Source organism: Vidua chalybeata, chromosome 2 (assembly GCF_026979565.1).
Source record: "Vidua chalybeata isolate OUT-0048 chromosome 2, bVidCha1 merged haplotype, whole genome shotgun sequence".
In the NCBI taxonomy this organism is placed as follows: Eukaryota; Metazoa; Chordata; class Aves; order Passeriformes; family Viduidae; genus Vidua; species Vidua chalybeata.
Genome location: NC_071531.1, coordinates 72,564,325 through 72,578,885, shown reverse-complemented (window position 1 = coordinate 72,578,885; position 14,561 = coordinate 72,564,325). Strand labels below are relative to the sequence as shown.

Sequence of the window (14,561 nt, the reverse complement as noted above, 5' to 3'; positions counted from 1 at the left end):
TTCCTTGCCTCAATACCATATAATTTTTCTAGGAGAGATGAGGTTGTAAACCAGTTGAAATAGTATTTGAAAACAGAGTGAACCTTTATTCGAGACATTTCTAGCAGCTGTTGGTCTGAGAGCACATACTCTTCCTCCACCCTGGGGCTGTATTACTTAAGAGCAATTTGATCTCAGGTTGGATAGGGCTGGTTCACGCTTGTTAAATAACAAGAATTCTTAGCTCTACCAATTTTTAGGTAGTCTTATCTTACTTAGGAAACATAAGGCTTTTTAGAAGCAGAAGTTGACTTGTAGAAATGTTCCAGCTTTTAACCCAGTTCAAAATATATTTTACATGGGAAAACAGGACATCCATCTTTCCCCCCCTTTAGATGTTTCAGTAGCCTCTCTGAACTTCCAGATCATCAAGCGAGGCGCTGACTGGCACACACACAATATGCAGGCAGCAGCACAGCCATTCAAAGCACCCAGGCACAGCAATCAAGGACGGGATGGGACCAACCCAAGACTCATTTGTAATCTTGACAGGTCTCCAGGCTACACAGCCCCCCTAGCAGAAACCCAGCTCCACGGGAGGGCTGCCTCCAGTGAGCTCCAGCACCGTGCAGCTCCCATTTGATGCCAGAGTTACCTAAAGCTCCAATGATGGGGCCATTTGTGGTGTAATCCAAGTATTTCTGCTGTCCCAGGGCTAACAAGCTGCTCAGAATCCCAGTTCCTATCCAGAGGCAGGTTATTCAACCTCTTCTCTTTGCAAAATAACTTTAGAGTCATTGCCCTCTAGTCCAGCAAACATTTAATTCTTACACAGCCCAAGTGCTAGAGATAAGCTGCTCTGGGAAACCATGTCCAGCATACCTTGATCCTGAGAGTTTAAATCCTCCAGCTTACGTCCTTGCAGCATCCAGATCAGGGTCTAAAGCAGTCGGGGTCCGGACAACAGCTCCAACCATGCCTGCCAGGGAGAGAACACATCAGCCCTGAGATGCTAAATTAAGCTGCTAAAAATGGAGGGCCACGTGATTTTGTGCAGTGCATTGCTTATCTGTCCTGGTGCTCACAGGTCATGGAAGGCTCCTTCACTGCCCAGCAGCATTCATGCTTCTAGAACTAATGCAGGGAGGCAGAGGGCTGACACTCACCTTGCGGAGATTTGCTGCTCAGCAGCTTAACTGCAACTGCCCCCCCCCCCCCCCCTTACGCACAGAATTAAGCCAGAATTAAGACTGGCCACCACCATACTGACGATGGCCTCCAACACGTCCCTAGGCAGCCATTTCCTCTAGGGCAAAAGCCAATTCATTTTAAAAGGTAAAAGCAAGTGAAATACCCGCCTTGTAATACCAGGGACTATCTTCCTTGTCCCCCACTGAGGCAGGGGAAGAATGAATTTGTTTCTTGTGCCCCTTGACCAAACCAAATGTATGAGTCATCTGCTCAGCACTTTTATTCTGCATGCACCCATCAGACAAGCAAATCCAGAACTAGGTGGATGGAGCCAGAGCTGCTTTCCATCCTACCACACAGGAACACAGCCCTGCACACCTCATTTTGGCTCACAGGCTGGACTCTGGACTCTCCCACGTGTAACAAGCACCTCAGCAGGCTGCACTCCCCAGCTTCTCACTGCAGCTCGCAGAGACTGTGCCCTGCAGGCACCTGCAGCTGCTCATTACATACATGGCCCCCTCCCATCTCCCCCTGACAGACAGACAAGGCTTTTCAGATGGTGATCACTTTTATTGATGTAAGGTGGTACACAAACAGATCAGTTTCTATCAGCCTCTCCACCTCCCCCAGGCTCGGGGAGAAGTTGGAGGAGTGGGGGAGACAAGGGAACAGAACTGGCCTCTCACTGCAGGATGCAGAGCTAAGCGGTGGTGAACAAGGGCAGGGGCTCCAACAAAGGAGAGTCCTGCTTCCCTAGGCAGCAGGGGGGGCTGTGTGCTCGGCTTACTCCTTGGATGCCATGTGGACCATCAAGTCCACAACACGGTTGCTGTATCCATATTCATTATCATACCTGGGGACAGAAAACAAGCACTGTCATGGCTGACTCATTTCTCACACCCCTTCTTCCATTCCTCCTGCTCCACTGCCCCATCCCACACAACTGAATTCCCATCTACCCACTGCAGGGAAGGAGGCAGCTACAGTAATTTCAGATAAGAAGCAATCTCACTCCATGGTGAGACTGGAGGTCTGTGTATCCACCTGGATCACCAGCGGTAACCAACAGGACACCGACGTCTGTAACCTGTCTGTGCCAACCCCCACATCCCCAGGGCTGCACCTACCAGGAAACCAGCTTGACAAAATGGTCGTTCAGTGCAATGCCAGCACCCGCATCAAAGGTGGAGGAATGGCTATCACCATTGAAGTCACAGGAGACAACCTGAAACACAAGAAATTGTAATGCATATGGTTGCCCACAGTCTCTACTCCAAGTGCCCAAAGAGGATTCTGGTAAAGCTGTTGACAACAGCCTTTTAGAAAAATGAGGCCAAGAGAGCAGGCATTCCTCACCTGGTCCTCTGTGTATGCCAGGATGCCCTTCAGGGGCCCATCAGCAGCAGCCTTCACTACCCTCTTGATGTCATCGTACTTTGCCTGAGGAGAAACAGATCCAAGATTATCAGATCCCAACTCACACAAAATGTCCACTGGGGACAGGGGAGGGAGGAGACACACATGGGAACACCCTAGCAGGTGCTCTTTTCACAAAGATCTCATCTTCAGGACAAGATGGATGCAGAGAGGGCAATTCCAGGTGCAATGCAGAGCTTAGAGGAAGAGGGGCACACCTGCAAGTTGTTAGGACCTCAGCCACAACACTTACTGGTTTTTCCAGACGGCAGGTCAGGTCCACAACAGAGACATTAGGGGTTGGCACACGGAAAGCCATTCCAGTAAGTTTCCTGTGAGAGACACAAGTCAGTAAGGAACAGCATCTAGCACTCCTCTGCCAGCCTAGGAATGTTCTGCCTCCTCCTGACACTTGAGAAGGGATAACACTCACCCATTGAGCTCAGGAATGACTTTTCCCACAGCTTTAGCAGCTCCAGTAGATGCTGGGATAATGTTCTGAGCAGCACCTCTGCCATCCCTCCAGAGCTTCCCAGAGGGCCCATCCACTGTCTTCTGTGTAGCTGTGATGGCATGGACAGTGGTCTGAAGAAAGAGCACAGGAATAAGAACACAGCCAATACACTCCAGAAAGATCATCCCAGCTGACACAGATACTTTCCCTCTCGCACGAGGGGATCTGTGGTAGATCAGCCTCCTCAGCACCAAGCTGCAGACCTACCATGAGACCCTCCACAATGCCAAAATTGTCATGGATGACCTTGGCCAAGGGCGCCAGGCAGTTAGTAGTGCAGGAAGCATTGCTGGGGTAGAGAGATAAAAGGCACATCAGCCAGAGGCAACACTTCCACTGAGGTGAAGTGAGACCCCTGGCAGCTGGTGAGAGCTCCAGGCCAGAAAGCATGCTCCTCTCTCCTTACCTGACAATTTTCAGGGACTTGTCATACTTCTCATGGTTGACACCCATCACGAACATGGGAGCATCAGCAGAGGGGGCAGAGATGATCACACGCTTGGCACCACCCTTCAGGTGAGCCTGGAGAGAGAGAGTTAAGAGATTACATAACTCAGGATCCTTCCAAGCTTGCTTCTTCAGATCCCTTCTCCTTCACAGCCCTATCTTGAGCAGCTCTGTACATGGTGGTGTGCCCAACAGGCAGAAAGCAGCACTATCCCTTCTCTCCTATGCCTCCGTGGCATACTCACCCCAGCCTTCTCCATGGTGGTGAAGACACCAGTAGACTCCACAACATATTCAGCACCAGCATCTGCCCACTTGATGTTGCTGGGGTCACGCCTAAGGAGGGACAAAATTTTATGAGCTGCTCCATGAGACAACTGCTTTCAATTTCCAGAGGAGCAATGGGGAAAGAGATACTCACTCCTGGAAGATGGTGATAGCATTCCCATTGATGACAAGTTTCCCATTCTCAGCCTTGACAGTGCCCCGGAAGTGGCCGTGAGTAGAGTCATATTTGAACATGTAAACCTAATAAAGAGAGGGGGAGCAGAAGGTCAGGCACCCAGGCTGCCATCATCCTCTAACACCCTGGGAAGTTACCAGAACAGATCCAGAGGAGCCCTACTCAGAAAGGCCCAGAGGGGGCACTGCAAAGCAACTCACCATGTAGTTCAGATCAATGAAGGGATCGTTGATGGCCACCACTTGGACTTTGCCAGAGAGGACGGCAGCCCGGGTGACCAGGCGGCCAATGCGGCCAAATCTGGAGAGAGAAAGACACGGGTGAGGAGGTGCAACAGAGAAGCAGCCCAGCTGGGCATGGGAGGCAGTCCTTGGCAGCCTTCCCTCGGAATCATCAGCTGCTCCCTGGCCGGTAGGGCGGGAGGGAGCCCTGCAGCTCGTCCAAAGGCAAGGCACCCCGGTTAAAGATTAAGAACGACCCCCGCCCCAGAAAGGTCAATCGCTAAATTTACTGAGAGCCCCGGGGATCCGGTTACTCCTCGGCCCGGCACGAGAAGGTCACAGCCCCGGGGCCACCATCGACACACGATCCACTGAGAGACCTTTTGGTGGGGGGCTGCAGGGATCCCCGGGAATGGGGAGGGAAACTGGGGCAGCCGAGCAACGGCAGCCCCTTCCGGAGTGAGTCACCCCGAATCCGAGGAGAAATGAGTCAGCAGCACCGCTCTCTGCCCCGGGGGGCGCCGGCGGAGCGGGACCGGCGGGATTCAACCTCTCCCTCTCCCCAATCTTCCCCCCGCGCCCTTGAGGCGACCTTGCCGCTCCCCCCAACCCCCCCCCCCCCCCCCCCCCCCCCCCCCCCCCGCAAAATCCCTGCTGGTCCCGTCGGCCCCGGCACTCACCCATTGACTCCGACTTTCACCATCTTTACCGCTTCGGGATGTTCCTGCGGGCAGAAACCACCAGTAGGGGCATGAGGGGAACCGGCAACAGCCACCCTCGGCAGTCGCGCCCTCACCCGGCGCCGTTAACGTCTCGCCTGCGCCGAGGGGCGAGCGGCCATTGGGGGGGAGGGGTGGCGGGAGGCGAGGAGAGCGAGCGGGGGCCCGCGCTCCAAGCTAGCCCCACCTCCCCGGGCGATCACTCCCCCGCCCCGGGCGATTAACCCACCTGCCCCCCCCCCCCCCCCCGCGACAACTATCCGACCCCTCCTCCTCCTTCGGCGACCATCTCCCCCTCACACCCCTATCCCTCCTCGCCTCACCGCCCCCCTTCACGCCGCCCCCGCCATTTTGCGCCGCCTTTGTGCCCGTGGGCCTCGCCGCCACGCGGCCCCGCTCCGCCCGGGGGCTGCCGCACCCCCTGCCGGTGGGTGGTGCGCTTGTGTGGGGAGAGGGCTCTCACACGCCCACACACCCGCCGCCACCGCTCTCTCCCCCCGCGCATCTCCCCCGCCCCGCCCGTTACCTGCTGCCTCCGAACCGCCCGGCGCGCAGTGAGGAGGTGGCGCAGCGCCTCTCCGCCGCCCTTTATAGCCGCGTGAGGGTAGGGCGGGGGCCCGCCCCGCCGCGACGCCGTCGAATGGCAGCGCGGGGGCCGGACCGGGCTACGTGCGCCCGTGCTGCGGGTGCGGCTGCCGAAGACCCCCCCTGTTTCCCCCGCCCCGCCGCCCCCCGTTAACAAAGGCCCCGCTCTGGGAACGGAGAGTCGGTAGCGATCACCCTCCCGTCGAGCCACCCCAAGGGGGTTGGTGGTGCTGGTGGTGAAAGATGCACCGGTCCTTGCGGGGAGGTGTCCCCGGAGCGGGGATGAACAGATGCACCCCTGCCCGAGGAGGCGGGGAGGGTGATAGCCGGTCACGGGCTGCTCCCGCCGGGCTCGCTGCTGCTCCGGAGGATGGTATGCGCTGCTTCCACCTGGTAACAAAGGGCAGGTAGCCACCCGCCCCGGCTGCAGCCTGTGCCCAATTGGATGGAGTAGTATCCAGTATCCGAAGGGACCTACAGGGAAGCCGGAGAGGGACTCTTCGTCAGCAGCTGTAACGATGGGAAAAGGAGTAATGGGTACAAATTGAAAGGGAGGAAATTTAGGATGGATATTAGGAAGAAGTTCTTCACTGTGAGGGTGATGAGGTACTGTAACGCGTTGCCCAGGGAGGCTGTAGATGGCCCAACCATGGCACTGTTCCAAGCCAGGCTGGATAAGGCCTTGAGCAACCTGCTCTAGTGGGAGGCGTCCGTGCACGTGGCACGGGGGTTGGAACTGGATAATCTTTAAGGTCCATTCCAACCCCTTAACATTCCATGATTCTATGGCTGCAAGGGTAAGGGACTGCAGGGATGCTCAGGACACCCCAAGGGAGCAGCAGATCTCCAGGCGTCCCCCCACACCCCCCGGCACGGGAGGTACTGTCTGGGAGTTCTCCCGCCTCCAAGCTGCGACCCCCCTCTGAGTGGGCTTATCCAGGCGTGCTCTGGACGGGGCCCCTGGCCGGGCGCTGCCCCAGCAGGCCACGGGCTGCAGCGTGAGCACCATGTTAATGAGGCACTGCGGCATTGCTGCCGCTGCCCGCGGGACGTGACGGCGGAAATCCTCCTCGTCTGCCGCCTCGGCCCGCCTTCCCTGCCTGCCTTCCCTGCCTGCCTGCGAGGAGGAAGCGCTCTTGGCATGGCCGCTGCCCAGTGTCCCGCCCCCCATGCTAGGCTCCCTCACCGAACCCTGCCGCCTCCATCCCCCGGCTCCGTGCGGGGCAGGTGCGGCGGGACAAATCCGCCTTAGGTACAACGCCCAGAGCACGCACAAATCCTGAATCTCCCATCCCGGAGGAAGGTGTGGGAACAGTGGGGATGCAAATCTGGACTGTCAGAGCAGGTGGGGGTGGCGTGAGCTGGAATATCCCTCTCGCTGCTCGGCTGAGCAGGGCTTTGAGGATAAGGGAGGGGGGTGGGCAGGCCGGGGGAACCACGCAGTTACTGGGGTGGGGGACAAGAGAGGGGTCATGCAGCTCAAACGTAACCCTACTCTCCTTAAACCACTGCTATTCCCGGTGCTGCTGAGGGGCTGGTGGCTAAGTTTAGACCCAGCTGAGGTTACAACCTTTTCTTAAAGGCCAGGACATGGTGATGGCTCGCGGGGCACAGCAGCAGGGCTACGAACTCGTGCCGGGTTCGGTGGTGCCCGAGCCGCAGCCCACCGAGGCAGGCTCTCGGGGGAAGCTTCCGCGCAAACAGGAGGCCCCGATGTTTTTTCTGGCGGGGGCAGAGTGCGGCCGGGGTGAGCAGCGCGGCCCTTGTGCCCGGTCGATACCTCACCCGTGTCCGCCCCCCCGGCCGCACCGCGCCGCAGCCGCGCGTGCCGCACGCCCCACGCGGAATGGCGGCGGCGCCGGCAGGGCCCGGCACGGCCCCGCGCGTGGGGCCGGGGGCGCCGGGCGGGCTCTGACACCGCCTCCCGCCCGCCCCCCGGCCGGGGGCCGCCACCGCCGAGCGCGGACGCGGTAAATTAGTACAGCTTGTTTAATGAGAGAGTCCTCAGGCACGGGGAGCAGGGAGGGGCTGCCGGCGGAGCGGGGATTCAGCGTCCGCGGGGGGCAGCTGCGGAACCGGGCAGCTCCTCCTCGTACCGCCGCGCCGCTTCCTCGCTGCCGCAGCCTCCCATTTTCGGGGCGGGAGCTTCAGGGCTTCGCGCAGCGGTGTGCCGTGCTGGTTCCCGAGCCGATGCTGGTTACCGAGCCCTGCAGGTTTCCGAGGCTGGGTGCCCTCCGGCTGCGGAGAAGCGGGCCCGGTGAGCCGCCCAGCGGTGTCCCGCCCACCTGCTCTCGCCCCTGCCGGGCCCCAGCACCACGCCGGCAGCACGGGGTGTCCCCTGTCCCGGACTTTGCCCCGGCAGCTGGCAAGTGGTGGCCCCACAGCCTGATCCGCTGCCCCATCCCCTCGCTGTCTGTGCACTCAGCTCTGCCCTGAACTTCCCTGTCCGCTCGCTCGAGCCCACATTCTTATCCCTCTCACCTCGGAGGCCCTCCAAAGCTAACACCCCAAACCACTGAAGGTCCCGATTCGGTCCAGTTTCAGCCCGAAGCAACCCCTGGGCATGGCCTTCCAGGCCCAATCTCCAGGCAGTGCCCACTTGCGAGTGGACAGGTTCTTGCGCCAGAGGGATGGACGGGCAGCTCTAGCCCCAGATGGGAGGAAGGGGAGAGTGGAAGAGAGCAGCTGAGGACCAAAGCTGGACCCCTCCTTCGTGTCCTCTTCAGTCAGTGTGGACTCGGGCTCCAGGGGCAGCAATCGTGAAAGGAGCATCTGGGATAAACGGAGGAGAGCGGGGTGATGCCTGTGCTTCTGGTGATAAGCCTTGTACCCCCTGGTACCCCACTGCCCATGCCCTCCTGAGGGCTCAGGCAGGACGTTAAAGCGATGCCTACTCACAGCACTGTGCCTGTGACATTGCATCCAGACACGGGGAAGGGCTTGACCAGCAGCTCCCACTGTCTGAAATGACTTTGTCGTCCAAAACAGCAGGCAGACAGCTGCTGTGAGCTCTGCCTGTGGGCAGATTGCCCTACTCTTGTAAAACCATACACACGTCCTGCCCTGCCCCAGATTTGGAAGGTAACTCTTCAGTCCTTGCTCCTTTTATAGATGCTGAGCATCTCTATGTGCTCAGGCTGCTGTGTACTACTTCATTTTTCCAGAAGGCTGCTGGGAAGGGTGGTCCTGACTCAAATACCTGATAAAGATGAGGGAGAGGTAGGAGCAGAGCAGGTGTGAGGAAGAGGGACTCCCTGTCTGCTGGAAATCCTCTAGGTTAGCTGTTCTGACTGTAAACCCTCAGCACTGCTGGGAGACAAGGGCCGGGGGGTGTGTTGGGTGCAGTGGAGGCATGGCATTGCTGCCCACAGAAGCAGCCTGCAGGAGCCGTTCTACATCTGTCTCTCACATGGATGCTGAGCTAAGGCTGAGGATGCCTTTGTGCAGCTCTTTGTGGTAGCAAGTTAACTGAAGCGGACACAGGCATCCTCAGCAAGGAGTGAAAGTGGTGAGTCATAGCAGGATCAGTCTTGTGATTTTAGTTCATGTCCTGACTATTTCCCCGTGACTTTCCCAGGGTATGTGAAGGCAAGGTGCTGGGGCTCAGGTTAGGGTTTGGGTAAGAGGGAGCTGGCTAGATTGGAAAGTCAAAAATATTATTGCTGTAATTGCAAAGGATAAAGATTTACTCAAGCGAAGAAGCCCTTAGTTGGCATCCTGACAGGGCTCTTGGCCTTAAAGACGATATTTAAAGGGGGTAATACTGAGCTTAGGAGCAAAACTCCTGGCTGTTAGGATGCGTCTTCCCTCTGAAATATCAGAACCAGAACCATAATGAGAGACATGACTGTAATATCTGGTGGCTGCTGACACAGAGTGGGCTTAGAAAGGACCAGGCCCTTCACTGTTAAAAGCTTTTACAGAGCACTAAAAAGCTTTTGTCTCTTTCCTGTCTTGAAATGCTCGTTCTCTTTAGGGACTGGATTATAAAGTCACCCTAGAGCTGAGGCTGATGAAGGGGAGAGTGCAACAAGAATAGACAGCAGCCTTCTTGTATTTGGAATTTGGGACCACCTCTCATTCGAGGTTCAAACACAACCTCCCTCCTCCCCTCCCCTCCTGAAATCAACCTCAGCTCTGTCCCACTCCCTCCTACCTGTAGCCTCTGTCCTGGTAAGGACACAGTCTGAACGCTGGCAGAGAGCAGAACCAAGAAGAGGAAAAATGAGCAAGGCCACGACCGAAGCCCCAGCATCTTCTTAGCCCAGGGCTGTTGGGAGGCAAGGCAGGACTTGCAGCATCCGTGTAGGATGTGGTCCCTAGCCCCTCTCTGCCTTTATAGCTTTGATTCTGGCAGGCAACTGGCCCCAGCTCCCTGCTGAACCACCCCCTGGAGCTCCTTAACCTTTCAGCCCTTTTGTCCAGGGTGATATATTTCAGGGTGAGCTCAGCAAGACCCCTTCCTCTAAAGAAAAAGGACACAAAGGTATTTACTGAGTGTCTGGGAAGACAAATGTGAGTTGAGCTGCTGCTGGCCAGGACCTGGAGGTGTCTATCAGGGTCAGGGACAGGGTGACACACTGAAACACATCCCAAAAGGAGGATATTGAAGGCTGCATTGTGTAGGAGTATTGAACATATTCCTCATAGGTAGAGTGCTGTTAATGCTATTTCTCTGATCAGTGTGAGCATGAACTGCAGCTAAATTAGAGGTAGGCACACTGCTGGCTGCACAGAATGGACACAAATTCAGGTCCGTGACAACACAGGCCTGTTTTTAATATTTCTAACTTAGTGAGACAGTTGGGCTGGGAATGAAGAGCTCCTGCTGCAGAAGGTGGATGAATTTCAGTACTATACAGAATTTGTAGCAGTTACAGGAATGTGGGTCTAGTAATATTAGCATATAATTTGCGGCTGTCTGTCCCAAGTCACCATCTGGAGGACTGGGCTGAGTTTCCAGAGGAACCGTCACAGAAAAGAGCTTGTTGAGACTCAGCTTGCACTTTGTCAAGCTCAGGCACACAATGGGAGCAGGATAGCAAGGAGCAGATTCCTACCTCCTAAATCTTCTGGCCATTAGTTCCCCCCACTTTGTTTACCTCTTCCATTTTACTGTAGTTTCTCACCAGCTGAACAAGGCAATGAGGTCACTGTTTAGAGATCAGGGTGCAGAAGACAGCCTGGGTATGAAGGCAGAAACTAATCAGCAAAGTTTGTCAGGGGAGAGGAATGGGGGGACTGTACCCCAGTACAGGATTAGCAGTGTGCTGTTAATAACACGCCGAACTTCCCTTTGTTCAGTACTGTTGCACAAAACAGTCAGGTGAGAATTCGACAGAACATGTTCTTCTGCCTGCTTTTGTTTATTTTTTTCAAAGAAAGAAGAAAATTAGAAAAAGGTCTTCTCCAGAGATAACATAAGTCACAGTTCAGATATTTGCTCTGTGTCTCTTTCCCTCCTTCCCTCCCTTTCTTTCTTCCAGGCATTTTGCACTTGCAGATGCAAGTTTGTAGGTCCATTTCTTCTCTGCCCAAGGAGATAGAAAGTTCTACAAACCTTTTGCATCCAGTCCTCGAGAAGTGAGTAGGGCCCTTCAGTCTGGAGCACTGATGCTGGAAGCAGTGCTTTGCACAGCTGTGGACATACAATTTTGTTAACTCCAGCTGATGGCTGCAACCCATGGTTGGTGCTGTGTCCAGAGCAATGTGGTGCTCTAATGATCCTGTCTGACATTTCTGTCACCCTGTCACCTGGGCAAGCACATGGAGGGGCTCCCAAGGTCCCACCAAGACATTTTGTGGGAAACAGGATTACTTTCATACCAACCTTTGAATCTACAAAGCAGAGGGGACTGCTGGGGACATGCACCCTGCATGGGCATATGGATGTGGTGCCTGGGCACAAATGGGGTACAGGATGTGTGTGCACAGCCAGCCCCTCCTTGTGCTGGATGCTGTGGCGTAAGGAGTCCTGTGGTGTGAAAGTTCCAGAGGGATGGAAAAGAAAGGAAGGACAGGAAGTCAGCACATGTTCATGCTGCATGCAAGGTGTCCCAGAGGATGCTGTTCTGTACTTCCCAGTCACATGTGGCTGTCCAGAAAAGAGCTGAGTCACTGTGCTTGAACACTCCTGCTGCCGGCAGGAGCAGCTCCGCTGGAACACGCTGGTTACATGAGTCAGAGTCACTCCTTTCCTGAGTGAAAGGTAAGTGCAAAAGCAACAATGCTTTGGTTTTGATATGAAATGTAGCAGCAGTTTGATCTGGCATCCCTTGAATGAGGTGGCCCCCATACTGCAAGAAGAATGCCAGAAATGTGTTTGCAACTGCTCCACAATTCCAGTTCACTTGCACAAAGACTGAGCCCTGCAGGGGTGGACAGGCTCTGAGAACTCAAATGGCAAGTGCTCTCTTTGGGTTCAGCAAGAGCTGGGGCTGCAAGAGGGAAGGAGCCATCACTCTCCCATATCAAACAAGAAACTTCAGAGACTGCAGAAAATTTGCATATTTTCTTGCAAGTTCTTGCAAATCCAGCAAAGCCTGGATAAAATGCAGGTGCTCAGTGACTCAGGTGCTGTGATGTTGCAGCTGCTCCATGTCCCAGATCCTTGCTGGGACTGCAGTAGAACTGAATAGTTACTCTGACATATCCTGGCAATGACTGTGAAGTGAAAAGGCTTTGGCAGGCAAGTCCTCAATTGCCCCAGTTTTCTCAGACTCAAATAGGTTATTGTCCTTTTTCCCTCTCTGATGCTAACAAGTTTCCTTTATAAAAACCCTTCCCCCTTGGGTGCTGGGGCACTGACTCTAGGGCTTGCAAGACCAGAAAAGTGGTCTGTTGCTGAATCACAACCAGCCTTCTACAGTTGCTCGTATAGGAAAGGAGCAGGACAACTGGAGACTGGGAGATCTGGGAACTGAGCGAAGTACCCTGAGGGAACACCCCTTGGCCCAAGGTGATAGAAAGGGAAGATGGTTGCTGCAGGCTCTAGAAGTGTACAATATTCACATTATTCCACTGGTACCATTTGTAGGAGTTCAGAGCAATCATGGTCAGGAGTCCCCAGAGAATGGAAACACCATTGATCTTGGCACTGAGTAATCCCACTGCCTCAGGAGCAGGGGAGTGGGATTACTCCTTTGGCAGTGATTTATGGTCATTGTGGCAGCCACCAAAATATATGTTTGTGAGGAACAGAAGAGCAGCAAGTATCTTCTTAAGGCTGTAGCCACTGTATAGCTGCCCAAACCCCTCCTGAGTTTTGCCTCATCTTTCTTCAGGACTTTCTTTGTCCATGACACAGGACAGCTAATTCTTCTGGTATCAGGAGAGGACAGTGAGGAGAAGAGGGTGCTCCACCTGAACAATGTCCAATCAGAAAGCGACCAATCAGAGCTCTCACCCACTGACTTCTCACTCCCACTTGCCCAGGCAGCACAGCGTCTGAGACTGAGCAAAGGACAGACTGCAAACCAGTGAAGGAGCCAGCATATCAGTCCAGTCACTGATTGCCAGACCCTCCTTCCAGAAGGGTGACTGTGTGGATCTCCTGAAGGAAAAAGTTCAACCACTTGTAGTAGAGAAGTATGGCCTGAAGGTGAGCCAATGCTTAAAAGTTTTATGGCCACCTCACTTCCTCTATCCACCCATTCATATCTCCCCTACTGTAGCATTAGCAACATATTATCTCACAAGATTTATTGCTTGTAAAACCTTGAGCCTGGGCAGACATCCATATATGCTGTCCTTTTTTTATTCCTGTATGTGAGTATCATACCCTGTGGGTGGTGAGGGAATCATGTATGGTGTGCATGACTCTGTGCTGTATTTACTGTCAATGCTGTAGCTGCTACCTTTGCCTCCTGGAGCCTTCACTGAATATTTTATCAGGAAGGAGGGGAGAAGGACAACATTGCTGTAGCTTTCTGATCTTTGTATTTCATGTGATTGTCCTGAGGCTACTGGCATGCTCTGGAGTTGGAGCATATCTATACTGGTATTTGGCTATTAGGATGGTGGCAAGTGGGCAGGTATTTTCACTGAATCATGGGACTCAAGTGAGGTGTTTATAAATACACCTGTTACCCCATCATTCCCCACTTTACTTGTTTCTGGAAGCATTTAACCTGATTATGTCCATTCAGGTATGCTCAGGTTAGTGCACAGCTATGCACTTCCTAATGATTGTTTTTTTTTTTTTAATAGGGATGAAAATAAGCTACAGCAGCTACTTCTGCAGCCAGAACAGAAGGGAACTGAGCAGCATGCTCTACTTGCTGGGTGAACCCAGGGTGACCACAACTGTGGAAAGGTGTTAGAGCCTCAGAGACAGAGACTACAGATCTCCGGGAACCAGTGGAGAGGAGGAGCACCCTTCCCATTCCTGCCCAGCTAGTGACTAGTTTGCTTTCTAGGCAGCTGACAAGGTAAGAGGAAATATTTCTGTAGTAAGAGCTCTGGGACAAATGCCAACCTGCCTCTAGACAGAAGGTTAAAGGTTATTTATGTGATTAACACAGAATCTAATTTAGGGTACTTCATGTTCACAGGGCAGTTTAAGGAGTGCTGGGACTGACTTGAAAACTGATGTGGCATTCATGAAAGAAAAAACCCAAGTGCTAATTTTACTTGAAACATAACTGGATTTGCAGCAAATACATTCCAGAAAGCAGTAAGACAATCAAGGGTATCAGTATACTTAGTAACTTATCAAATTAGCATTATTACAAGTTACTTCTAAAGTTTAAGTGTTGGATTGGTTTTGGTTTTTTAGCTTTTAAAATATGTATTTTTTCTATGAACTTTACCTACTGTTTATTGAAGTGCTCTAGTCTAAGTTAGCCTTTCTCACTCTTTCTCCTCACACTCCACTCCCTGAACACTTCTCTGATGAGATATGCACAAGAAAAAGATGCAGGTACCTTCACCTCAAAACCCTTGGCTTGACTTTATAGGATAAGAGCTTCAAAAAGCATGAAATATAAAAGGGCCTAAATCCAGCACCACTGCATTGGTCCTGT

At 53.8% G+C, this 14,561-nt stretch overlaps 2 protein-coding genes and 1 long non-coding RNA gene across 5 annotated transcripts; 1 reads left to right on the top strand and 2 right to left on the bottom strand.

The window, feature by feature from the left end:
- Positions 1-1,722: 1,722 nt before the first annotated feature.
- GAPDH (glyceraldehyde-3-phosphate dehydrogenase) lies at positions 1,723-7,304 on the bottom strand. 3 transcript variants are annotated; one of them, XM_053932948.1, is made up of 13 exons: positions 7,109-7,304; positions 5,480-6,048; positions 4,915-4,958; positions 4,214-4,313; positions 3,972-4,078; positions 3,796-3,886; positions 3,510-3,625; positions 3,311-3,392; positions 3,023-3,174; positions 2,843-2,921; positions 2,530-2,613; positions 2,301-2,398; positions 1,723-2,026 (listed from the first exon to the last, which is right to left on the bottom strand). In XM_053932948.1, exons 1-13 carry the CDS (start codon positions 7,128-7,130, stop codon positions 1,957-1,959), a joined length of 1,614 nt encoding a protein of 537 aa, XP_053788923.1. In that variant the 5' UTR covers positions 7,131-7,304; the 3' UTR covers positions 1,723-1,956. The 3 variants fall into 3 exon arrangements, with proteins under 3 accessions (XP_053788923.1, XP_053788933.1, XP_053788940.1); XM_053932958.1 differs by having other exon boundaries at positions 5,480-6,012; positions 7,109-7,302; XM_053932965.1 differs by lacking the exons at positions 5,480-6,048; positions 7,109-7,304 and adding an exon at positions 5,277-5,325.
- A 226-nt stretch (positions 7,305-7,530) lies between these two features.
- LOC128782571 (C-type natriuretic peptide 2-like) lies at positions 7,531-9,902 on the bottom strand. Its single transcript, XM_053932979.1, has 2 exons — positions 9,695-9,902; positions 7,531-8,310 (listed from the first exon to the last, which is right to left on the bottom strand). The coding sequence occupies exons 1-2, from the start codon at positions 9,791-9,793 to the stop codon at positions 8,038-8,040; spliced, it is 372 nt and encodes a 123-aa protein (XP_053788954.1). The 5' UTR covers positions 9,794-9,902; the 3' UTR covers positions 7,531-8,037.
- Positions 9,903-9,975: 73 nt separating this feature from the next.
- Positions 9,976-14,252, top strand: LOC128782582 (uncharacterized). Its single transcript, XR_008428856.1, has 4 exons — positions 9,976-11,746; positions 12,973-13,138; positions 13,747-13,967; positions 14,091-14,252. It is a non-coding gene; the product is annotated as an uncharacterized LOC128782582 (long non-coding RNA).
- Positions 14,253-14,561: the final 309 nt, after the last annotated feature.